The 27,315-nt window shown below is 39.1% G+C and overlaps 1 protein-coding gene across 1 annotated transcript; it reads left to right on the top strand.

Moving 5' to 3' along the window:
* LOC109229785 lies at positions 10,923 to 12,024 on the top strand. The gene is made up of 2 exons (XM_019395339.1): positions 10,923 to 11,368; positions 11,412 to 12,024. Exons 1-2 carry the CDS (start codon positions 10,923 to 10,925, stop codon positions 12,022 to 12,024), a joined length of 1,059 nt encoding a protein of 352 aa, XP_019250884.1.

Raw genomic sequence — 27,315 nt, 5'->3', positions numbered from 1 at the left:
CATGCCATTGGTTGGACGATGTCTGACATAAAAGATATTAGCTCTGCATTCTGCATGCACAAAATACTCATGGAGGAGGGACAGAAGCCTAGCGTGGAGCATCATCGCCGCCTCAACCCAATCATGAAAGAGGTGGTATGAAAAGAAGTAATTAAGTGGCTCGATGCAGGTATAGTCTTTCCTATCTCTGGTAGCTAGTGGGTAAGCCCTTTTCAATCTGTACCTAAAAAGGGGGGTATGACTGTTGTAGTAAATGAACAAAATAAATTAATCCCAACTAGGACTGTGACTGGTTGGCAAATTTGCATACACTATAGGAAGTTGAATAATGCTACACGAAAAGATCACTTCCCTCTCCCCTTCATTGATCAAATGCTTGACAGGTTAGCTGGACAGGAATACTACCGTTTCCTTGACGGTTATTCGGGGTATAATAAGATTGCTATTGCCTCGGAAGATCAAGAAAAGACCACTTTTACATGACCTTGTGGCACTTATGCATTTAAGAGAATGCCATTCGGGTTGTGTAATGCACCCGCGACTTTTCAAAGGTGTATGATGGTTATTTTCACCGATATGGTGGAACGGTTTGTGGAGGTTTTTATGGATGATTTTTCTGTGTTTGGTCCTTCTTTTGATGAATGCTTAACCAATCTTGCTAAAGTGGTTGCCAGGTCTGAGGAGACAAATCCGGTACTGAATTGGGAAAAGTGTCATTTTATGGAACGTGAAGGTATAGTGCTGGGACACAAGGTGTTCAAAGATGGACTGGAAGTTGACAAGGCTAAGGTGGAAGCAATTGAAAAGTTGCCACCACCAATTTCAGTGAAAGGAGTTAGGAGTTTTCTGGGACATGTAGGTTTTTATCGCCGATTTATAAAGGATTTCTCAAAAATTTCCTCTCCTTTGTGCAGGTTGTTAGAGAAGGATGTGTCGTTCAAGTATGACGATGCTTGTCTAAAAGCATTCGAGGAGCTAAAAAAGAAGTTAGTGAGTGCACCAATCATAGTGGCTCCTGACTGGAACGAGCCATTTGAGCTGATGTGCGACACCAGTGATGGTGCAATTGGGACCGCATTGGGCCAGAGGAAGAGCAAAATATTTCACTCAATTTACTACGCAAGCAAGACTCTCACTCTCGCTCAAATAAATTATACTGTGATAGAAAAGGAGTTGCTTGCTGTAGTATGGGCGTTCGATAAATTTCGGGCCTATTTAGTTGGCACCAAAGTCATCGTCTACACAGACCATGCAGCCATCAGGTATTTGTTTGAAAAGAAAGATGCTAAACCAAGGCTAATCCGTTGGGTTTTACTCTTGCAGGAATTTGACTTGGAGATCCGAGACCGTAAAGGAATGGAGAATCAAGTGGTTGATCACTTGTCCATGTTAGAAACTCAGGATCATGTAGCTGAGGGAGATGTCATCAAGGAAACAATCCTAGATGAGCAATTTGTTGTCCATTACTTCTGGGGAGGTGCCATGGTATGCAGATTTTTGTGAACTATCTGGCAAGTGGAGAGATGCCGCTTGTTCTTGAACCTCATGCTAAAAAGAATTTCTTGCGAGATGTGAGGTCATATGTGTGGGATGAGTCGTTCCTGTTCAAACCTTATATTGATCAGCTAATGAGAAGATGCGTGCATGAATCTGAAATAAATGTTATCTTACATGAATGCCATACATCACCTTATGGTGGTCATCATGCGGGTGACAAAACAACAGCTAAGGTATTGCAATCGGGTTTCTATTGGCCTAGGGTGTTTAAGGACGCCCATGAGTTCGTGAGGAGATATGATAGGTTCCAAAGAACAGGAACAATTACGAAAAGGCATGAGATGCCATTACACGGTATTATGGAGGTTGAAATTTTTTATATTTGGGGAGTTGATTTTATGGGTCTGTTTCGCTCGTCCAGTGGGTGTAAGTACATTTTGGTGGCCGTTGATTATGTGTCGAAGTGGGTGGAGGCCATAGCTCTTCATACCAATGATGCTAAGGTTGTGGTCTAATTTGTGAAAAAGCATATCTTTACAAGGTTCGGCACACCGAGAGTGATGATAAGTGATGGGGGCACCTAGGGTTGTGCATGGATCGAATCGGATCGGATTTAGCACATTTCGAATCGGATTTCAGATTTTGGATTCTAGAAAATGGAATCCGAATTCGATCCGAATTAATATCGTATCGGATTTTAAAGTTTGGATCGGATCGAATTTTCGGATTATTATGCCTCAAAGTTGCAAACTCATATGTATATTTTCTTTGTAAAAGAGGCAATACAGTAAGAAAAATTCATATTTCCGCAATTATGAGGGTACTATGGTGCCAATATAGCTAAATCCATCAATTGTAAATGTAATAACTTGGAGGAAAATGTAAAGGAAGTACTAACTATCCGAAATTAAAGTTTAGTATTTATACATACCCTAATAATTTCGAATTTCGGATCAGATCGTATTAAAATTATACCAATTCGAATCTGATACGAAATCCGAAATTTTAATAAACACAATCCGAAATCAGAAACCCGAAATTGAACGGATCGGTTCGGATTTTGGATATCCGATCCAAATGAACATCCCTAAGAGCACCTATTTCTGTAACAAGATCTTGGACAATGTCTAGCACAATATGGGGTCAAACATAGAGTTGCAACCGCTTACCATCCTCAAACTAGTGGGCAAGTTGAAGTCCCAAATAGAGACATAAAGCAGATCCTGGAGAAGACGGTTAGTGCAAGTAGGAAAGATTGGGATGCAAATCTTGATGACGCTCTATGGGCATATCGTACCGCCTACAAAACTCACATCGGAACCTCCCCCTAGCAGCAGGTTTATGGGAAAGCATGCCATTTACCGGTGGAACTTGAGCACAAGGCTTATTGGGCAATAATGAAGCTGAAATTTGATGCAGACTTAGCGGGTATAAAGCGGTTGATGCAATTGAACGAGCTTGATGAGTTTCGCTTGCATGCGTATGAGAATGCCAAGTTATATAAAGAAAAGACCAAGCGCTGGCACGATAGGCATATCAGCATCGCGAGTTCGAGCAGGGCCAATTGGTTCTCTTGTTCAATTCAAAATTGAGACTCTTTCCAACGAAGCTCAAATCGAGATGGTCGGGCTCGTTTGAGGTAGTAAGAGTCACTCCACATTTTGCAATTGAGTTACGCGTCTTAGGTGGCGAGAGAATGTTCTTAGTTAACGGACTAAGAGTAAAGCACTATTATGGAGGTGACTTTGATCGTCAGAAGTTGAAGGCGTTACTTGCCAATGATTAGACGAGATTTTGTGTCGTGCCGCGATGTTAAACCAACGCTTGTTGGGAGGCAACCCATCTTTACTGCTTTCTTTTATTTTTATTTTTGATCTTATTATTGTTGTAGTGTTGTTTTTGTTTTATAGGATTATAAGAATAAGAAGCAAACCCATTGGAAGAGTGCAAAAGCGAGTTACATGGTAAGAACTATGTGTGGGGTGCCACACAAAGGATCATGCCTGGAGTAAGTCTGAGTAACCGTGAGCCGCTATTGCTTCGGTCTTTGGCCTTTCAGGGAGTTTCTTGTCCACCCTCATTATTATTTTGCTTTATTTGTGCATTGTGGACACTGCACTCTTTTAAGTATGGGGTGGGAGAATTCTCTAGATAGTTAGTAGTAGGATACAGAAAAATGTTAACTTCTTATTTTTGTTTTAGTAGTTGTGTAGTATTTTAGTAGCTATAAAAAATCGAAAAAAAACTAGAAAAGTTGGGGTTATCCCGACGATGGATCTCCTAGACAGTTTTCTTGAGGGATTTAAGTCTAAAGAAAAAGGATAAAAATATTTCTTTGTAGGTAGTGTAGTAACTCCCCCTTGGTTTTTCTTTGTGCCGCAGTTCTTTTACAAGGGTTTTGTTTGAACCGGGTGTAGGTAGTTTTATTTTTTCTAGAGTAGGATCCATTGTGATATGAATTGAATTGAAGCAATATCTCTTGACTTTGTTATGCCTTGAGAATAGTGAGTACTTTGGGGCTGTAATGACCCGACTGGCCGTTTTGCTTTCTAGAACCCCTTTCCCCTAAATAAGACTTTCCGTACTTGCTTTTACTAATTTATGACTTGCGGGGATGGTTGGTTCAGGATTTGGAAGAGTTTGGGTTGAAATCGGAACACTTGGTTCCTTAAGGTTGTCTTAAAAGGCCAAGATTGACTTCGGTCAACATTTTGAGTAAACAAACTTGGAATCGGGATTTGAAGGTTCCAATATGATCTTATGATAATTTCGGACTTGGGCGTATGTCCGGATCAGGTTTTGGATGACCCAGGAGCATTTTGGCGCCTAATAGTGAAACTTGGATCTTTAAGGATTTTGAAGTTCTTTAATTTTGGTTTGGAGCGGATTTTTGTGATTTCGAGGTCCGAATGGAATTCCGAGACTGGGAATAGTTCCGTAATATCATTAAAGACTTGCACGCAAAATTTAGTATCATTTCGAGTAATATAAGTACGTTTCGTCGCATTGGAAGTAAATTGAAGAACTTGAAGTTCAAAGTTCGACTCAATTTGGTTTTGGGGTATGATTCTTGGTTTCGTTGTTGTTTTTCGCGTTTCGAGAATTCGAGCAAGTATGTATTATGATTACAGACCTATTACTGCCTTTGGACGGGGTCCCAAGTGGCTCGGGTGAGTTTCGGACCCCTCAGAGCAAAATGCAAAACACCAGAAATGTCCAGTTCTGGTTTCCTTCTTCGCGAACGCGAATGGACCATCGCGTTCACGTAGAAGGAGTTGGGCTGGGGGGGAAAAGGTGCTACGCGTTCGCAATAGCTAGTCCGCGTCCGCGAAGGTCTGAGCCAGTGACCTTCGCGTTCACGTGAGGTGACTCGCGTTCGTGTAGAGTAGCTGAGTTGGGCTGGGAGCTGTTTTGTTCTTCGCGTTCGCGAAGGGTAGGCCAAGCCATCTTTCGCGTTCGCGAGACCCTGGTCACATTCGCGATGAAGGATCTTCAGAGGGCCAGGGTCAATTGCCTTTGCGAACGCGAGGCCCCTTTCGCGTTCGCGAAGAAGGGGGGCAGCAGGGCAGTGAGGTTAAAATCGGGACTTAGGCGTTTTGGGGGTCATTTATTACACTCTTAGGCGATTTGAGAGCTCTAAAGGAGGGGATTTTGACCTAGCATTGTGAGGTAAGTAATTTCTACCTAATGTGAGCTTAATATATAGTTTATGGGTAGATTATTACATGTAAAATTAGTGAAAATCATGGGTTTAGAGGAAAACCTAGGTTTTTGATAAAAATGGAGTTTTACCACGAAAATGATTATGGAACTTAATGAAAATCATATATTTATGTTCCTAAGGTTATGGGTAACAACTTGCTTCGAAGGTTTCCGGAATCCGGGCAAGTGGGCCCGGGGGTGAATTTTAAGAAACTTGCAATTAAAGTTGGGAACTTACTTAAATAGTTGGGATATAAATTTTTAAGCCTATATTGATTAGTTTTTACACTATTTGGATAGTTTTGGATTGTTCGGTACCAAATTGAGGGTTTGGGCATAAGCTTGGACCAGAAAGTAGACCTTGAAGCGAGGTAAGTCTCTTTTCTAACCTTGTAAGAGAGAAATTTCCCCATAGGTGAACTAAATTAATATATGATTGTTTGTGGGGGCTATGTACGCACAAAGTGACAAGAGTTCGTACGTAGCTACTATTCTTGTTATATCCAGGTAGTCCTAGGATTACACCATGCTTTGTGGGTACCGTTATCTGAACATAATTGTTGAATTGCATTTAATGGAACTCAGTTGAGAATTTTCAAGATTTCAAAGGTTTCAAGTAAATTATTATTTTGATAGAATTGAGAAGAATTTTGTTATATTTATATTTAACCGCGTCGCAAGTACATTTCGCAAGCGGGGTGACTATTTCCACTACTCTCATGGGAGCGGGTCGTTCGCCTCGGCAGGTTAATAGATGCATCTATGGTTCGCGCCATTCGACCCTCGGTAGTGCACAGTTTACATTTTTATGTCGGATCGGGCCAACGTCCTCGGTGGAATTTATGTGTGATAATAAAACTGCAAGTCCCTTTTTATAATTGGTATAAGTTTACTGCTTTAGAGATCATTTATTTTAAATGAAGGAAGTGTTTGGGTTCTTAAATATTACGGAAGAACTGTTCAGTTATTTCTTGTTCTGAGTTTATTGTTAGCTCTGTATATCATGCTTATTAGAATGACATATTATTATATTGTTGGCCCTAGTAAGTGTCGAAGTCGACCCCTCGTCACAGGTTAGACTAGATACTTACTGGGTACATATTTTTATGTACTCAAGCTATACTTCTGCACTTGATTATACAGGATTTGAGGCAGGTGCATCTGGCCATCAGACCGGCGCGTTGACTTGATTCCACAGCTCGAGACTTCCCGGTGAGCTGCCCTTTTGAGCCGTTCCGCAGCTGTTGGAGTCTTTCCTATGTCTTTATTTTCTGTGTATCCCCTTTCAGACAGTAGGCTAGCATGGTTTTGTATATTCTACTAGATTGCCCACATACTTGTGACACCAGGTCTTGGCACACACGCTAGTAGACTTATTATTTTGGTTTACTTACATGATTATGATTCGTACTCGTTGTTTCCATTTATTTATGTTATAATTTCAAACTCTTAAATCTTAACAAGAAAGGAGGAGCTATTACTTAATAATTTATATAAAACGGGAATTCACTAGTTGATCAGTGTTGACTTGCCTAACAACGGTGTTGGGCGCCATCACGGCCTATAATGGAATTTGGGTCGTGTCATAGGCTCAGTTTTTGACTCTTGTATAAGTACCTTAAATTGTATAATCTTAACTTTTCTTAACTGCTTTGACTAGAGTGTCTTGATGAATCCAATCCTAAGTGAGTGATGTGCCATGTGTGTGTGAGGTTTGTGTGTAATTCTATGCATTGCATTGGATGTCTAGAACTTGTCCCGTGTGTTTTCGAAGCGAAATAGTAGTGTTGTTCAGTCTTGGAAGTGATATAGGTGTTTCTTTGTTGAGCCAGATATATATATTTTACCCGCCTAATTATTATGTATCGTAGTTAAACCCTTTGAGCCTGTAATCTTGTTTCTTCGGCAACCACATTACAAGCCTTACCAATTTGTTTGAATTAACCATCTATTTGAACCTTTTAACCTCTCAGGAGCACTTGAGTTGTTATGAACTTTGTAAAAGTTAAAGTGTGGGGTGGTTGGTTTGGCTTTTGAGTGGAACTAATGAAATAAGGAGAAAGGTGCACTATTGTGAAAAAAGTAAGAGCCACTTGAAGTGAAAAAAATAGTTCTATTGCTGTGAAAGATATTCCTTGATAGTGGTAACTCTTGATGTAATTGTGCTTAAAGAAGTATGGAGTTAATATACATTGATGTGAAGGTGGAGCTATGGTTTGACAAAAGTATGGTTTTAAATGTTTAAGTATATGTATTAAAGTGCTTAGGGAGGTGTAGTCATTCTTATATCCAAATGTATCATACCCGACCCGCAACTTACATTACAACCAATTAAAGACCTACTTAATCCTAGACTAAATGAGCTCGATTAGTAGAGTAGTACACTACGGGCAAGCCTATGGTGCATATTTTGTAGCATATAAATGTTATTTCTGAGAGTGAGTGAATTCTTTCTATCTTGAGTTCCTAATTACTCTTAAAATTTTATTGTGTGTAGAACTACTCTCTTTTATTGTGTGAGGGAACTTGATTCATGAAGGAAAGGCGATGTCATTGACCTCTATGTTAGAGTATGTGAGTGAGTTGTGAATAATGCATGGTACTTGTGAGTCAAATCTTGAGGTGAAGATGCTACAATCTTGTGCTTAGTCTATTTTTAAGATTCCTGGTGTGATGAGTTAGGAGAATTGTTTAAAAAGGTCGTGTCTATATAAAGTGTATTTTTATTGCTCGAGGACGAGCAACATTTAAGTGTGGGGTAGTGTTTGGTGATAATTCCATATTTTAGTGCATTACTTACCTTACATGTTGGGGCTTTAATGCTAAACTACACTATATTTGTGCTTAATTGAGCTTAATTTATGTGTAGGTACGTTAAAGACGAAATTGAGAGCAAAGTAGAGATTTTAATGTGTATTTTATACACTACAAGAATGTCTCGTGATTATTTGATGATGGGAATTTTGATGTCATGATTGACTCGTGATTATTTGTCGTGATTATTTGACGATGGGAATAATTTTTATGTCATGATTGGCTCGTGATTATTTGTCGTGATTATTTGATGATGGAGTGATGATTAATATTTGAAAAGCAAATTAAAGGAAGACAACAAATGAAACAAGGCAAAAGAAGAATTGTTGATGAAGAAAGAACGAATGAGAAAGAAGAAAAACAAAGAAACGAGAACTGGAATGAAAAGTTGGCAACAAAAATTGAAATGAAAAAAGCAGGCGAGGCAAGGGACGTTTCTCGCTCAAAAGCATGCGGCGCGAGCAATTTAACTTGCGTTTGAGCTGGCGACGCGAGATGCCAAGCGCGCTACAGGGCTGGTGAGGCAAGGCCTGAAGCGAGGTAGAGCGCGCTATAGAGGTCGCGAGGCACGGTTTGTAGCGAGCTGCTTCCGGATTTTTAAAACCTATTTTGTCTCCTACTTGGTTTTGGATTTGGTTATTTCATTTGGTTCTATTCCCTACACATATAAATAATCATAAATACTATTTTTAGAGGGGTTTTACGACCGGAGGCAAGAACATCACGTGTAACAACTTTTGGAGGAGAAAATCATAGAGTTCTTCATTTCTTTATCTTTTCTTTGTAATTTGTTTATGCAAAATACTTAAAAAATTGTTACTACGAACATGAGTGGCTAAGCACTCTAGTTCTAGGGTTGTGGTTGGCATGATTATTAATATTTATTATTTACATCTTCGCTAATTTGGATTATCATCTTGTGGTTGTTTTTTTAATTCTAGTTTTAATTTGTGAATTGTTGTAGCTACCAATTCACCTTACTATCTATGCTATGCTTGGAAAAGCCGTGTTTAGATTAGAGTAGAATTAGAGAGAGCTTGTTTTTGAACCCGTGGCTCGGGGGAAGATTTCGCGGTTAGGATAGGAATATACCTAATAGTCTTTCTTAATTAAATACCGTACTATATTCGTTCATGATAGACTCAATACCATAGGAATATATGGTTGATATATTGTGGCAGGCGAGTAGTATTGTGGGAACATGCTATTCATATAAATGATCCGGTTAATTAGCAATCATAGATAATCTGGATTAACGAGTGTCATTATTTAACTTAATAGGATTACCAACCACAACCCTGGAATTTTCATCTCCTCTCAAGTAAAATTTCATCATACCCATTTGCATTCTTGTTTATTTAGTTGTTATTTGTTTAATTTCCGCAATACTAGATTAATAGAAAAATATCACTCTTGATTATCCTGGACAATTGATTGATTTTAGTTTGCTTAGTTAACGATCAATCTAAGTCTCTGTGGGTTCGACATCCGACTTTCGAGTCACTTTATTACTTGACGACCAAGAATACTTGCGTGTGTGTTTGGTCCCAACAAGTTCTTGGCATCGTTTCCGGGGACTTAGTTATTGATTATTTAGTTAAGTTAAGCTTTTATTCGTTATTTGTTCAAGTTTTAATTTTTTTTAGCTTGATTTATTTGTGATAACGCAGGCTCTTCTCTTGAATGCGGAGGAGTATAAGAGCAAACAATCTCCTCCCTCTTGATCCTGAAATCGAACGAACACTTCATAGAGTGAGGAGGAAAGTCGAAGCTAGAACAAGAATTGAAAGAGAGTTGGACATCGTAGTTCAACCACAGCCAATAGAGATGGCAGGTAATGAAGAGCGTCCGGTGGTAGAAGCTGCAGGGCCCAATCTGGCTCTTATGACGCAGGCGATTGTGAAGCCTGACATCACGGGTCACTTTGAACTCAAACAGTACATGGTACAACTGATTCAATCCACAGGGCAATATGTTGGCTATCTCATGAAGACCCGCAAAGGCACATTCAGAACTTCCTGGAAATTACAGACACTTACAATTATCCAAACGTTTCCAAGGACTGTGTCAGGCTGACACTGTTTCCCTTTTCACTGATGGGGGGAAGCTAAGCAATGGTTACAAAAGGAGCCCGCGAACTCAATCCACAATTGGGATGATCTAGCAAGGAAATTCTTAATCAAGTTTTTTCTCACGAAGCAGACAAAGTCACTGAGGAGCCAGATTCAACAATGAGATGGTGAGACTCTTAGAGAAGCTTGGGAAAGATACTAGAAGCTACTCAGAGATTGCCCACACCATTGTCAGACTGATGAGGTGTTGGGTCACACTTTCGTTGATGGGTTGGACGAGGCATCAAAGATGAATCTTGACTCAGAATGTGGGGGTAGTTGCATGGCAAGACCGTATAGTGAGATCCAGATCCTGCTAAACAATTTTACTGCTAATGATAATAATTGGCAAGGAGATGGGGAACCACGAAGAGAACTTAAACAAAAGGCAGCAGGTGTGAACAATCTTGATGACTTCTTAGCAATGAGGGCAGAAATAGTGAGATTAGCAAATCAGATGAATAAAATGACAATGTACCATGCACAACATATGCAACATGTGCAACAGATTTCTACTTGCTGCGAGTTATGTGGTGAAGGTCACACAAGTGACATATGTCCCATAAATCCTGAATCAATCTACTACGTGGGGAACAAGCTAGTGGGACAATGAATCAACATGCTCAATATGATAACACATACATTCCAAATTAAAGGAATTATCCTAACTTCTCTTGGGGTGGAAATCAGAATATCAGGACTCTGGCGAATTACAATCATCCACCTCAACCCCCACAGGAAGTAGAGGAGGGTTTGACTGAGATGATGAAGAAGCTCTTGATAGACAATTAGAAAGTTATGGCTAAGAATCAACAATTACGCACAGAATTCAGAAATCTAGAGAGGCAGTTTGGGCAAATGGCTAACAATCAGAATATTAGCCCTGCTGGAGCTCTTCCAAGTGATATAGAAGAAAATCCTCAAGTTAATGCAGTGACGTTGAGAAATGGGAGAGAGTTGGTAGAAGTGCCTAAGAAGAAAAAGGAGCAATCTGGGCTCGAAGAAGAAAGAGTGCCAAAACCTATAGAGGTAGATGAGAGAAACAAAACAGATCCTGAGCAAAAATCAGAGAGGGTGCCACCCCCTTTTCCTCAAAGATTGAGAAAGAAGAATGATGACCACATGTTTCACAAATTCCTAGATATGCTGAAGCAGATGCATTTGAACATCCCTTTGGTGGATATGCTCCGTGAGGTCCCAAAATATGCAAAATATATTAAGGACATAGTGGCAAATAAAAGGAGGTTAACTGAGTTTGAGACTGTATACTGAGGAGTGCACTTCCAGGATTCAACATAAGCTTCCACAAAAGCTTAAGGATCCGGGTAGTTTTACCATCCCCGTGAGGATTGGTGAATTTGATGTGGGTAGAGCCCTGTGTGATTTGGATGCAAGTATCAATCTGATGCCATTGTCAGTGTTCAAACAATCGGGCTTAGGAGCTCCGAGACCCACCACAGTGATGTTACAGTTAGCTGATACGTCTTATGTTTATCCTGAAGGGGTAATTGAGGACGTCTTGCTGCAGATTGGGAAGTTTATTTTTCCTGCATCTTTTATCATCCTAGATTACGTGGCTGATGAGTTGGTCACTATAATCTTGGGACGACTTCTTTTAGCCACTGCAGATGCAATTATCAAAGTCCGAAAAGGTAAGATGATCCTGAGGGTAGACAATGAAGAAGCAGTCTTTAATGTATATCGAGCCATTCAGTTGCCTCTTCATTACGAGGACCTGGCCATGATTTCGATTGTGGAGATAAATATAACCGCAGATCCAAGGGTGTTTAAAGAAGATGCACTAGAAAAGGCATTGAAGTTGTTCAATCACTTAGAACTTGAAGAAGAGGTTGAGGAGATGTTGCACATTCTGGATGCATCATGCGAATACATAAGATAAAGAACCCAATTTGAGCCTTTGGATAGGCCAATCAGCGCGCCTCCTAAACCCTCAGTTGAGGAGGCCCCAAAATTGAAACTTAAACCCTTACTATCTCATCTTCAATATGCATATTTGGGAAATTCTAACACTTTACCTGTGATTGTTTCTTCTCATTTGTCTGTATTGTAGGAAGAAAAGCTCTTATGGGTGCGGATGGAGCACAAGCATGCCATTGGTTGGACGATGTCTAACATAAAAGATATTAGCCCTACATTCTGCATGCACAAAATACTCAGAGGAGGGACAGAAGCCTAGCGTGGAGCATCAACGCCGCCTCAACCCAATCATGAAAGAGGTGGTAAGAAAAGAAGTAATTAAGTGGCTCGACGCAGGTATAGTCTTTCCTATCTCCGATAGCAGGTGGGTAAGCCCTTTTCAATGTGTACCTAAAAGGGGGGGTATGACTGTTGTAGTAAATGAACAAAATAAATTAATCCCAACTAGAACTGTGACTGGTTGGCGAATATGCATAGACTATAGGAAGTTCAATAATGCAACACGAAAAGATCACTTCCCTCTCCCCTTCATTGATCAAATGCTTGACAGGTTAGCCGTACAGGAATACTATTGTTTCCTTGACGGTTATTTGGGGTATAACTATTTCCTCGGAAGATCAATAAAAGACCACTTTTACATGACCTTATGGCACTTATGCATTGAAGAGAATGCCATTCGGGTTGTGTAATGCACCTGCAACTTTTCAAAGGTGTATGATGGCTATTTTCACCGATATGGTGGAACGGTTTGTGGAGGTTTTTATGGATGATTTTTCTGTGTTTGGTCCTTCTTTTGATGAATGCTTAACCAATCTTGCTAAAGTGCTTGCCAGGTGTGAGGAGACTAATTCGGTACTGAATTGGGAAAAGTGTCATTTTATGGTACGTGAAGGTATAGTGCTGGGACACAAGGTGTCCAAAGATGGACTGGAAGTTGACAAGGCTAAGGTGGAAGCAATTGAAAAGTTGCCACCACCGATTTCAGTGAAAGGAGTTAGGAGTTTTCTGGGACATGTAGGTTTTTATCGCCGATTAATAAAGGATTTCTCAAAAATTTCCTCTCCTTTGTGGTTGTTAGAGAAGGATGTGTCGTTCAAGTTTGACGATGCTTGTATAAAAGCATTCGAGGAGCTAAAAAAGAAGTTAGTGAGTGGACCAATCATAGTGGCTCCTGACTGGAACGAGCCATTTGAGCTAATGTGTGACACCAGTGATGGTGCAATTGGGGCCGTATTGGGTCAGAGGAGGAGCAAAATATTTCACTCAATTTACTACGCATGCAAGACTCTCACTCTCGCTCAAATAAATTATACTGTGACAGAAAAGGAGTTGCTTGCTGTAGTATGAGCGTTCGATAAATTTCGGGCCTATTTGGTTGGCACCAAAGTCATCGTCTACACAGACCATGCAGCCACCAGGTATTTGTTTGAAAAGAAAGATGCTAAACCAAGGCTAATCCGTTGGGTTTTACTCTTGTAGGAATTTGACTTGGAGATCCGAGACCGTAAAGGAACAGAGAATCAAGTGGTTGATCACTTGTCCAGGTTAGAAACTCAAGATCATGTAGCTGAGGGAGATGTCATCAAGGAAACATTCCTAGATGAGAAATAGTTGTCCATTACTTCTGGGGAGGTGCCATGGTATGCAGATTTTGTGAATTATCTGGCAAGTGGAGAGATGCCGCCTGTTCTTGAACCTCATGCTAAAAAGAAGTTCTTGCGAGATGTGAGGTCATATGTGTGGGATGAGCCATTCCTGTTCAAATCTTATATTGATCATCTAATGAGAATATGTGTGCCTGAATCTGAAATAAATCCTATCTTACATGAATTCCATGCATCGCCTTATGGTGGTCATCATGCGGGTGACAAAACAACAACTAAAGTGTTGCAATCGGGTTTCTACAGGCCTAGGGTGTTTAAGGGCGCCCATGAGTTCGTGAGGAGATGTGATAGGTGCCAGAGAATAGGAACAATTACGAAAAGGCATGAGATTCCATTACACAGTATTATGGAGGTTGAAATTTTGATATTTGGGGAGTTGATTTTATGGGTCTGTTTCGCTCGTCCAGTGGGTGTAAGTAAATTTTGGTGGCCGTTTATTATGTGTCAAAGTGGGTGGAGGCCATAGCTCTTCCTACCAATGATGCTAAGGTTGTGGTCAAATTTGTGAAAAAGCATATCTTTACAAGGTTCGGCAGACCGAGAGTGACGATAAGTGATGGGGGCACCTAGGGCTGTGCATGGATCGGATCGGATCGGATTTAGCACATTTCGGATCGGATTTCGGATTTCGGATTCTAGAAAATGCAATCCGAATCCGATCCGAATTAATATCGGATCGGATCGGATTTTCGGATTATTATGCCTCAATGTTGCAAACTCATATGTATATTTTCTTTGTAAAAGAGGCAATACAGTAAGAAAAATTCATGTTTCTGCAATTATGAGGGTACTATGGTGCTAATATAGATAAATCCATCAATTGTAAAGGTAATAACTTAGAGGAAAATATAAAGGAAGTACTAACTATCCGAAATTAAAGTTTAGTATTTATACATGCCCTAATAATTTCGGATTTCGGATTAGATCGTATTAAAATTACACCAATCCGAATCTGATACGAAATCCGAAATTTTAATAAACACAATCCGAAATCCGATCCAACCCGAAATCTGAAACCCGAATTGAACGGATCGGTTCGGATTTTGGATATCCGATCCAAATGAACATCCCTAAGAGCACCCATTTCTGTAACAAGCTCTTGGACAATGTCTAGCGCAATATGGGTTAAAACATAAAGTTCCAACCGCTTATCATCCTCAAACTAGTGGGCAAGTTGAAGTCCCAAATAGAGACATAAAGCAGATCCTGGAGAAGACGGTTAGTGCAAGTAGCAAAGATTGGGCTGCAAAGCTTGATGATGCTCTATGGTCATACCGTACAGCCTACAAAACTCCCATGGGAACCTACTCTTACAAGCAGGTTTATGGGAAAGCATGCCATTTACTGGTGGAACTTGACCACAAGGCTTATTGGGCAATAATGAAGCTGAACTTTGATGCAGACTTAGCGGGTATAAAGCGGTTGATGCAATTGAACGAGCTTGATGAGTTTTGCTTGCATGCGTATGAGAATGCCAAGTTATATAAAGAAAAGACCAAGCGCTGGCACGATAAGCATATTCAGCATCGCGAGTTCGAGCCGGGCCAATTGGTTCTCTTGTTCAATTCAAAATTGACTCTTTTCAACGAAGCTCAAATCGAGATGGTCGGGCCCGTTTGATGTAGTGAGAGTCACTCCACAAGGTGCAATTGAGTTGCGCGTCTTAGGTGGAGAGAGAATGTTCTTAGTGAACGGACAAAGAGTAAAGCACTATTATGGGGGTGACTTTGATCGTCAGAAGTCAAAGGCATTACTTGCCAATGATTAGACGAGATTCTGTGTCATGCTGTGACGTTAAACCAGGCGCTTATTGGGAGGCAACCCATCTTTACTGCTTTCTTTTATTTTTATTTTTTATCTTTTTATTGTTGTAGTGTTGTTTTTGTTTTATAGGTTTATAAGAATAAGAAGAAAAGCCATTGGAAGAGTGCAAAAGTGAGTTAAATGGTGAGAACTATGTGTGGGGTGCCACACAAAGGATCATGCATGGGGGAAGTTTGAGTACCCGTGAGCCGTTATTGCTTCGGTCTTTGGCCTTTCAGGGAGTTTCTTGTCCACCCTCATTATTGTTTTGCTTTATTTGTGCATTGGGGACACTGCACTCTTTTAAGTATGGGGTGGGAGAATTATCTAGATAGTCAGTAGGATAAAGAAAAATGTTAACTTCTTACTTTTGTTTTAGTAGTTGTGTAGTATTTTAGTAGCTATAAAAAATCGAAAAAAAGTAGAAAAATTGGGGTTATCCCGATGATGGATCTCCTAGACAGTTTTCTTGAGGGATTTAAGTCTAAAGAAAAAGGACAAAAAGATTTTCTTTGTAGGTAGTGTAGTAACTCCCCCTTGGTTTTTCTTTGTGCCGTGGTTCTTTTACAAGGGTTTTGTTTGAACCGGATGTAGGTAGTTTTATTTTTTCTAGAGTAGGATCCATTGTGATATGAATTGAATTGAAGCAATATCTCTTGACTTTGTTATGCCTTGAGAATAGTGAGTACATTGGGGCTGTAACGACCCGACTGGTCGTTTTGCTTTCTAGAACCCCGTTCCCTTAAATAAGACTTCCTGTACTTGCTTTTACTGATTTATGACTTGCGGGGATGGTTGGTTCAGGATTTGGAAGAGTTTGGATTGAAATCGGAACACTTGGTTCCTTAAGGTTGTCTTAAAAGGCCAAGATTGACTTCGGTCAACATTTTGAGTAAACGAACTTGGAATCGGGATTTGAAGGTTCCAATATGTTCTTATGATAGTTTCGGACTTGGGCGTATGTCCGGATCAGGTTTTGGATGACCCGGGAGCATTTTGGCGCCTAATAGTGAAAGTTGGATCTTTAAGGATTTTGAAGTTCTTTAATTTTGTTTTGGAGCGGGTTTTTGTGATTTCGAGATCCGAATGGAATTCCGAGACTGGGAATAGTTCCGTAATATCATTAAAGACTTGCACGCAAAATTTAGTATCATTTCGAGTAATATAAGTACGTTTCGTCGCATTGGAAGTAAATTGAAGAACTTGAAGTTCAAAGTTTGACTCAATTTAGTTTTGGGGTACGATTCTTGGTTTCGTTGTTGTTTTACGCGTTTCGAGAATTTGAGCAAGTCCGTATTATGATTACAGACCTGTTAGTGCCTTTGGACGGGGTCCCGAGTGGCTCGGGTGAGTTTCGGACCTCTCAGAGCAAAATGCAAGACACCAGAAATGTCCAGTTCTAGTTTCCTTCTTCGCGAACGCGAAGGGACCATCGTGTTCGCGCAGAAGGAGTTGGGCTGGGGGGGAAAAGGTGCTACGCGTTCACGATAGCTAGTCCGCGTTCGCGAAGGTCTGAGCCAGTGACCTTCGCGTTCGCGTGAGGTGACTCGCGTTCGTGTAGAGTAGCTGAGCTGGGCTGGGAGCCATTTTGTTCTTCACGTTCGCGAAGGGTAGGCCAAGCCAGCCTTCGCGTTCGCGAGACCCTGGTCACGTTCGCGATGAAGGGTCTTCAGAGGGCCTGGGTCAATTGCCTTCGCGAACGCGAGGCCCCTTTCGCGTTCGCGAAGAAGGGGGGCAGCTGGGCAGTGAGTTTAAAATCGGGACTTAGGCATTTTTGGGGTCATTTATTACACTCTTGGGCGATTTGAGAGCTCTAAAGGAGGGGATTTCGACCTAGCATTGTAAGGTAAGTAATCTCTACCTAATGTGAGCTTAATATATAGTTTATGGGTAGATTATAACATGTAAAATTAGTAAAAATCATGGGTTTAGAGGAAAACCTAGGTTTTTGATAAAAATGGAGTTTTACCACGAAAATGGTTATGGAACTTAATAAAAATCAAATATTTATGTTCCTAAGGTTATGAGTAACAACTTGCTTCGAAAGTTTCCGGAATCCGGGCAAGTGGGCCCGGGGGTGAATTTTAGGAAACTTGCAATTAAAGTTGGGAACTTACTTAAATAGTTAGGATATGAATTTTTAAGCCTGCATTGATTAGTTTTTACACTATTTGGATCGTTTTGGATTGTCCGGAACCAAATTGAGGGTTTGGGCATAAGCTTGGACCGGAAAGTAGACCTTGAAGCGAGGTAAGTCTCTTTTCTAACCTTGTAAGAGGGAAAGTTTCCCATAGGTGAACTAAATTAATATATGATTATTTGTGGGGGCTATGTACGCACGAAGTGACGAGAGTCCGTATGTAGCTACTATTCTTGTTATGTCCAGGTTGTCCTATGATTACACCATGCTTTGTGGGTACCGTTATCTGAACATAATTGTTGAATTGCATTTAATGGAACTCAGTTGAGAATTTTCAAGATTTCAAAGGTTTCAAGTAAATTATTATTTTGAAAGAATTGAGAAGAGTTTTGTTATATTTATATTTAACCGCATCGCAAGTACATTTCGCAAGCGGGGTGACTATTTCCACTACTCTCATGGGAGCGGGCCGTTCGCCTCGGCAGGTTAATAAATGCATCTATTGTTCGCGCCGTTCGACCCTCGGTAGTGCACAGTTTATATTTTTATGTTGGATCGGGCCGAACGTCCTCTGTGGAATTTAAGTGTGATAATAGAACTGAAAGTTCCTTTTTATAATTGGTATAAGTTTACTACTTTAGAGATCATTTGTTTTAAATGAAGGAAGTATTTGGGTTCTTAAATATTATGGAAGAACTGTTCAGTTATTTCTTGTTCTGAGTTTATTGTTAGCTCTGTATATCATGCTTATTAGAATCACATATTATTATATTGTTGGCCCTAGTAAGTGTCGAAGTCGACCCCTCGTCACAGGTTAGACTAGAATTTACTGGGTACATATTTTTATGTACTCAAGCTACACTTTTGTACTTGATTGTATAGGATTTGAGGCAGGTGCATCTGGCCATCAGTCCGGCGCGTTGACTTGATTCCACAGCTCGAGACTTCCCGGTGAGCTGCCCTTTTGAGCCGTTCCGCAACTACTGGAGTCTTTCTTATGTCTTTATTTTCTGTCTATCCCCTTTCAGACAACAGGCTGGCATGGTTTTGTATATTCTACTAGATTGCCCACATACTTGTGACACCAGGTCTTGGCACACACGCTAGTAGACTTGTTATTTTGGTTTACTTACATGATTACGATTCGTACTCATTGTTTCCATTTATTTATGTTATAATTTCAAACTCTTAAACCTTTTAACAAGAAAGGAAGAGCTATTACTTAATAATTTATTTAAAACGGGAATTCACTTGTTGATCAGTGTTGGCTTGCCTAACAACGGTGTTGGGCGCCATCACGGCCTATAATGGAATTTGGGTCGTGACATAGGCTCAGTTTTTGACTCTTGTATAAGTACCTCAAATTGTATAATCTTAACTTTGCTTAACTGCTTTGACTAGAGTGTCTTGATGAATCCAATCCTAAGTGAGTGATGTGCCAGTGTGTGTGAGGTTTGTGTGTAATTCTATGCATTGCATTGGATGTCTAGAACTTGTCCCGTGTATTTTCCAAGCGAAATAGTAGCGTTATTCAGTCTTGGAAGTGATATAGATGTTTCTTTGTTGAGCCAGATATATATATATATATATATATATATATATATATATATATATATATATATTTTGCCCGCCTAATTGTTATGTATCGTAGTTAACCCCTTTGAGCCTGTAATCTTGTTTCTTCGGCAACCACATTACACGCCTTACCCATTTGTTTGAATTAACCATCTATTTGAACCTTTTAACCACTCATGAGCACTTGAATTGTTATGAACTTTGTAAAAGTTAAAGTGTGGGGTGGTTGGTTTGGCTTTTGAGTGGAACTAATGAAATAAGGAGAAAGGTGCACTGTTTTGAAAAAAGTAAGAGCCACTTGAAGTGGAAAAAAAAATAGTTCTATTGCTGTGAAAGATATTCCTTGATAGTGGTAACTCTTGATGTAATTGTGCTTAAAGAAGTATGGAGTTAATATATATTGATGTGAAGGTGGAGCTATGGTTTGACATAAGTATGGTTTTAAATGTTAAAGTATATGTATTATAGTGCTTAGGGAGGTGTAGTCACTCTTATATCCAAATGTATCATACCCGACCCGCAGCCTACATTACAACCAATTAAAGTCCTACTTAATCCTAGACTGAATGAGCTCGATTAGTAGAGTAGTACACTACGGGCAAGCCTATGGTGCATATTTTGTAGCATATGAATGTTATTTCTGAGAGTGAGTGAATTCTTTCTATCTTTAGTTCCTAATTACTCTTAAAATTTTATTGTGTGTAGAACTACTCTCTTTTATTGTGTGAGGGAACTTGATTCATGAAGGAAAGGCAATGTCATTGACCTCTATGTTAGAGCAAGTGATTGAGTTGTGAATAATGCATGGTACTTGTGAGTCAAATCTTGAGGTGAAGATGCTACAATCTTGTGCTTAGTCTATTTTAAAGATTCTTGGTGTGATGAGTTAGGAGAATTGTTTAAAAAGGCCGTGTCTATATGAAGTGTATTTTGATTGCTCGAGGACGAGCAACATTTAAGTGTGGGGTAGTGTTTGGTGATAATTCCATATTTTAGTGCTTACTTACCTTACATGTTGGGGCTTTAATGTTAAACTACACTATATTTGTGCTTAATTGAGCTTAATTTATGTGTAGGTACGTTGAAGACGAAATTGAGAGCAAAGTAGAGATTTTATGTGTATTTTATGCACTACAAGAATGTCTCGTGTTTATTTGATGATGGATTTTTGATGTCATGATTGACTCGTGATTATTTGTCGTGATTATTTGACGATGGGAATAATTTTGATGTCATGATTGGCTCGTGATTATTTGATGATGGAGTGATGATTAATATTTGAAAAGCAAATTAAAGGAAGACAACAATGAAACAAGGCAAAAGAAGAATTGTTGATGAAGAAAGAATGAATGAGAAAGAAGAAAAACAAAGAAACGAGAACTGGAATGAAAAGTTGGCAACAAAACTTGAAATGAAAAAAGCAGGCGAGGCAAGGGACGTTGCTCGCTCAAAAGCATGCGGCGCGAGCAATTTAACTCGCGTTTGAGCTGGCGACGCGAGATGCCAAGCGCGCTACAGGGCTGGTGAGGCAAGGCCTGAGGCGAGGTAGAGCGCGCTATAGAGGTCGCGAGGCACGGTCTGTAGCGAGCTGCTTCCGGATTTTTAAAACCTATTTTGTCTCTTGCTTGGTTTTGGACTTGGTTATTTCGTTTGGGTCTTTTCCCTACACATATAAATAGTCATTAAACACTATTATTAGAGGGGTTTTGCGACCGAAGGCAAGAACATCACGTGGAACAACTTTTGGAGGAGAAAATCATAGAGTTCTTCATTCCTTTATCTTTTCTTTGTAATTTGTTTATGCAAAATACTTGGAAAAATGTTTCTACGAACATGAGTGGCTAAGAACTCTAGTTCTAGGGTTGTGGTTGACATAATTATTAGCGTTTATTAATTACATCTTCGTTAATTCGAATTATCATCTTGTGGTTGTTTCTTTAATTCTAGTTTTAATTTGTGAATGGATGTAGCTACCAATTCACCTTACTATCTATGATATGCTTGGGAAAGCCGTGTTTAGATTAGAGTAGAATTAGAGAGAGCTTGTTTCTGAACCCGTGGCTCGGGGAAAAATTTTGCGGTTAGGATAGGAATATACCTAACAGTCTTGCTTAATTAAAATCATATTATATTCGTTCATGATAGACTCAATACCATAGGAATATAGGGTTGATATATTGTGGGCAGGCGAGTAGTATTGTGGGAACATGCTATTCATATAAACGATCCGGTTAATTAGCAACCATAGATAATCTGGATTAACGAGTGTGATTATTGAACTTAATAGGATTGATAAACCAACCACAACCTTGGATTTTCATCTCCTCTGAAGTAAAATCTCATCATACCCATTTGCATTCGTGTTCATTTAGTTGTTATTTGTTTAATTTCCGCAATACTAGATTAATAGAAAAATATCACTCTTGATTATCTTGGACAATTGATTGATTTTAGTTTTCTTAGTTAACGATCAATCTAAGTCTCTGTGGGTTCGACATCCGACTTTCGAGTAACGTTATTACTTGACGACCACGTATACTTGCGTGTGTGTTTGGTCCCAACACTGACCATCCTCCAGAATACAGTAGGAGTCTATTTAGCACACGAGAGATAAAATAGGAAAGAAAAGATTAATTAGAATCTTTATGATTTGGTTCTAATGGTCCAGAGGAGATTGAGGAGTTGTGAATCTTGATTGAGAAAATCCTTAAAATATGGCATCACATTGAATGAGATTTGACGCCAAGTGATTGGCTCTTTCCTTATGTGAGAAATGAACCACTGCTGAAGGTTGGAGTTTATTCTTTTCACCCTTTTTCAAGCTGGAGGAAATGATGGAATGTACTTCTAGCTTGTCCCAAAAATGCCGAAATGTTAGATTTGACAAAGGCTTTATGAAGATGTCTGCGATCTGGTTAGAAGAGGGAATATATCGAGTCGTTAGTGCTCCAATAGCCACGTTTTCACGAACAAAGTGGTAGTCAATCTCTATGTGCTTCGTGCGCGCATGAAACACTGGATTTATGGTCATGTACAATGCGCTTTTGTTATCACAAAAGAGTTGTGGTGATTCATGTAATTTAATTCCAACATCTCTGAGTAAAAAGTTAATCCATACTAGTTCTGCTGTTATACTAGCCATTGACCTATATTCTGCTTCAAAACTTGATCTCGAAACCTTTGGCTGCTTCTTTGATGACCAAGAGATACAGTTAGCTCCCAGATATATGCAATAACCAGTAGTGCTTCTTCTAGTGTCTAGACATCCTGCCCAATCTGCGTCACAAAATCCGTATAGCTTTAGTGGACTCTAGGCAAGAAATTTAATTCCATAGTGCATTATTCCTTTGAGATAGTGAAGTATTCTTTTTACTGCTTTCATGTCCCCCTCTGTTGGCTCTTTGAGTTTTTGACATACCTTATTGACTGCATGTACGATGTCAGGTCGTGTATAAGTTAGATATTGAATCGCACCTACTAGAATTTAGTATTCCTTTGCCTCGACTAATTTTGAGTCTTCTGGTGTTGGTTGTGATTTCAATGCCATTGGTGTATTGAAGTGAGAACTTTCTATAAGGATTGCTCGGTTCAGAAGATCTTTGGTTACTTGACTTGTGATAGAGTAATTTCTCCCGAAAAATATTGTACTTCGAGCCCAAGAAGGTAATGTAATTTTCCCAAGTCCTTCAGTGCAAATTCTGAGCTTAGTTGACTTATTAATACCGGTATAAATTCTTCATTGTTTCCTGTAAGCAAAATATCATCGACATAAATTAGCATGAGCATAATAATGTTCTTTTTTCGTAAAATAAATAAGGAAGAATATGCCCTGCTACATATAAAACCAATGTGAATTAAAAAATCAGATAATCTGTTAAACCAGGCACAGGGTGCTTGTTTGAGTCCATAGAGTGATTTGCTTAGTTTGCACATATAATCAAGGAGTTTTGGATTCTTGAATCCCGGCGGTTGTTCCATGTATACTGTTTCTTTTAAAATACCATGGAGGAAGGCATTTTTGACGTCCAGTTACCTTAGTTTTCAACTTGACGAGACCGCAATAGCTAGAACAAATCTTATAGTAGTAGCTCTTACAATTGTACTGTAAGTTTCTTCATAGTCTATGCCTTCCACTTGTGTGTACCCTTGTGCAATCAGGCGGGCTTTGTATCGTTCTATTGATCCACCTTCCTTGAATTTGACTCGAAAAATCCATTTTGAACCAACTATATTAGTGTTTGTTGGTCTGGGCACAAGGGTCCATGTGTGATTTTCATTTAGAGCTTCCATTTCTTCTTTCATTGCTTCCTTCCAGTGGGAGTGAGCAAGAGCGTCTCGATATGATTTTGGAGTTGTAATGCTGGTGGTTGTGATGAATGTGCTATGATGCAATTTTCTGCGTTGCTGATCCTTTTTGTCTCGAATCTGTTGAGTTTCATTTGCTAGGTTAGGATCTAGTTCTGGATTATTTATCAACTTCATTCTAGTAACCATATGATTGCCTTTTGAGGAGATTTGGTGACTCGAAAATAAATTGATGATCAGTTGTTCGAGAATTATCAGAGTCAGAGGTTTTGTCTCCATTCTTGATAAATCTGGTTCTTTATTGTTGACCAGAAGTTGTTCCCTTTCTACTGCATGAGTTACTGTATTTTCTGTTGCATTGTCCAAGGCAGTAGTGAGTTTCGGCATAGAGTTATTTTCTGACTCTGTTTCGTACAACTGAGTTATCTTCTCATTTCTTTTTGATATTTGGTAACATGGTCTTCATCACATAGAGTTCACGAGCTCCTTTTTTGAATCTGTACATCAGTTTCTTCAGTGGATTTTGATTGTTGTGCACTCTCTTTTTGAATTGTGAAGTCAATCTCTTTCTTTCTCCATGCATCTGAATCGGGAAATGTTGTGACTTCTAGATTTTCCTGTATATATATTTCTTTGGAAGGAGCGTAAGGAAAAACATTTTCATCAAAAAAAACATGTCGAGAAATCCAAACCTTATTAGTTGAAGGATCAAGGCATCTATAATCCTTGTGAATAGGAATGTATCCAAGGAAAATACAAGAATACGTTTTCTTTGCAAACTTATTTTTTCCATAGTCTCTTAAATATGGAAAACATCCAAAAACTTTCAGACTCCCATAGTCAGAGTGGCGATTTTAAACAATTTAAAGAAATGAGTTTCCATTTTTAACGTTGTGGAGGGCATGCGATTTATCAAAAAGCATGCTGTTAGAAATGAATCAACCCAATATTTCAGAGGGAGATTTGCTTGAAATAGTAAGGTGAGGCATGTTTCAACAATATGACGATGCTTCCTTTCAGCCACACATTTTTGTTCTGGAGTATGTGGACAAGAAAATTGATGATAGATGCCACATTGAGATAAATGATTGTCAAACTCAGTTGATGTGAATTCACCTCCACCATCACTTTAAAAAACTTTTATTTTTCTTTCAAATTGATTTTCAACTTGTCTTTGAAATATAAGAAAATTTTCATAGAAATCAGATTTCTTTTTTAGAGGAAAAATCCACGTGTAACGAGTATAATCATCAATAATAACTGCATAGTATTTAAATTATTGGCAAGATAGAATTGGAGCAAGACCCCACAAATCACAATGCAGTTTATCTCGAGGAAATCTTGAAATATTATTTGATGAAGGAAAGGGAATTCTGCAATTCTTTCCCATTTGGCAACTAATACAGACATATTTTTCTTTTCCAACTAGAAACATTGATTAAATTTCTTGAATGTAGGATCTTCAAAAGTTTTGGATGAGGGTGACCCATTCTCTTGTGCCAAATATTTTCAGAGGCAGGATTTTTGAAAACAACAAAGACTTGATGCTTTATTTCATCTAGTGCATACAACCCTCCATTTTTGCGTCCTTTAGCAAGTGTTTTGCCCTCCGGGGACTCAACAAAAAAATTGTTAGCATTAAACTCAATAGTACATGCATTATCATGAGCTACTTGTCCCACATATATCAAATTCTTTTTAATGTTAGGAACAACCAGAACATTTTTAAGGTCTAGAGTACCACTTTTCCTCTCAAGTTTTCCTTCACCAATGTGAGAAATATTCAAAGTTTCCCCACTACCAACAAGAATTGTATCATTGCCTTATTAACGCATGACTTTCGAGAGTTTATCTGTGTCATTTAAAATGTGTGTTGTTGCTCCCGAGTCTGCACACAAATTTGGATCGTCTTCAGTTTTTAAACTTATTGCAGCAAGCGCCTTTGGTAGATTGTCCTCTGATTGGAAGGAATGGTCAAACCGATTCCAACATTCAAGGGCAGTGTGGTTGAACTTTCCACATATTTAACATTTCACAATGCTTTCTCCTTGTTGGTAAGGCGAGGTTTGTTTCCAATTGAAATTTTTTGCAATCTGTTTCATTTTTGTTTTCATTGAAATTAGTATTTCGGTGAGAGTTTGGATTACACCTCGCTGCTGGATTGAATCCTCTACCTCTGAAACTAAATCTGCCTCTGCCTCGACCCCGTCCTCATCCTCTTTGTCCGACAAAGGCTTGGTCATGGCGTGGCATGCTTTCTTTTCCTTCGTTGCTATTATTAAGCATCCGTTCATAGGCTTGCAATGATAAATTAAACAAATTGATGATAAGTGGGATAAGGTGGTTTGGTTAGCATAGCAGTTCGAAAATCTTGGTATTTTGGTCCGAGACCTCTTGCTAACTGAAACACCTTCTTTGTTTCATTTACCAGTTTCTTGATTGCTGCAAGACTATCACAAACACTTTTGAATTTCTTAAGATATTCATCTAGCGAGAGATTTCCCTTTTTTAAACTCATCAAAGTATCATCAAGCATCATTGCTTTTTCTACATTATGAGGAAGAATTTGTTCTTCAATGGATTTCAATACCTTTTGAGCCGAGGTTATATCTTCAAGGAGATCAGCACCTCTGTTTCAATATTCCTTAGCAGCCAAGCCTTTAACAGACCATCATTTTTTGTCCAGAGAATATAAATTGGATTTGGCTCAGTTTTCCCGTCAGCCTTAGTAATCTCCTTTGCTGGTTCGCTGCCTTTGATCAAATGATGTGCCATGTCTAAACTTTGAGTATTTGTCTCCATTTGTGATCGCCATAGCAAGTAATTGAAGCTGTCAAGTTTCATAGAGATAATGATGGAATACTGATGAAGAACTTGTAGAGTAAGTTCAGGTTCAGTGTTGGAAAGAGCGAAGGGGCCATGTGGTTGTGGTTGATCTCTCGTGAAGCTCTGATACCAAGAGAAAAATTTTAGAATTGCAATTCAAAGTTGTATTGCTTTCTCTGACTATCCTCCAGAATACAGTAAGAGTCTATTTATATACAAAAGCACACAAGAGATAAAATAGGAAAGAAACGATTAATTAGCATCTTTCTGATTTAGTTCTAACGGTCAAGAGGAGATTGAGGAGCTGTGAATCTTGATTGAGAAAATCTCTGGGATATGGCAGCACATTGAATGAGATTTGACACCAAGTGATTGGCTCCTTCCTTATGTGAGACATGAACCATAGCTGAAGGTTGGAGTTCATTCTTTTCAGTTTTTAGGGGGAGAACTTTACGGGACAAGTGTTAGTGTGTCACTTGTGTTTTCCTCTTCGTGAGGTTGTTCTCTCGATATTCTGTACTCTTTTTTTATATAGTGGATTGCTCATCTCCGCCGTGGACGTAGGTCAGTTGACCGAACCACGTTAAATGTTTGTGTCTCTTTTGGTATATTTCTCTTATGTTATCTGCTTTATCGTCGTTCAAGATTTGCTTTATTAGCTTCTACATGAAACCTAATTTTTTCCGTCCTAACATAATACTTTAGCAATATTAGAGTTGTTGCATAATATCTTGAATTTAGAGGTGTAAGATTAGGTTATCACCATATTTTAGAGAGCATGTACGATGACTTTTTATTTAGAGTTAAACTTTTATGCACTAACAGCACAAAAAAGTATATATTTATATATATAATCGAGTCACTTAGAAGGTAATTGCATATAACTCTATTTAATATAGCACCGATTTTTTTTAATCAAATCCACCCTTTTGTTGGTGTG

This window comes from Nicotiana attenuata, chromosome 7 (assembly GCF_001879085.1).
Source record: "Nicotiana attenuata strain UT chromosome 7, NIATTr2, whole genome shotgun sequence".
NCBI lineage: Eukaryota > Viridiplantae > Streptophyta > Magnoliopsida > Solanales > Solanaceae > Nicotiana > Nicotiana attenuata.
This window is presented reverse-complemented; position numbering and strand designations above follow the sequence as displayed.

What these genes read in the sequence shown, in the direction of transcription:
- LOC109229785 (XM_019395339.1), top strand. Translation starts at nt 10,923, where the DNA reads ATGGCTAAGAATCAACAATTACGCACAGAATTCAGAAATCTAGAGAGG. An exon ending in ATAGTGGCAAATAAAAGGAG is followed by an intron (nt 11,369 to 11,411) that starts GTTAACTGAGTT and finishes GTGCACTTCCAG; the next exon opens with GATTCAACATAAGCTTCCAC.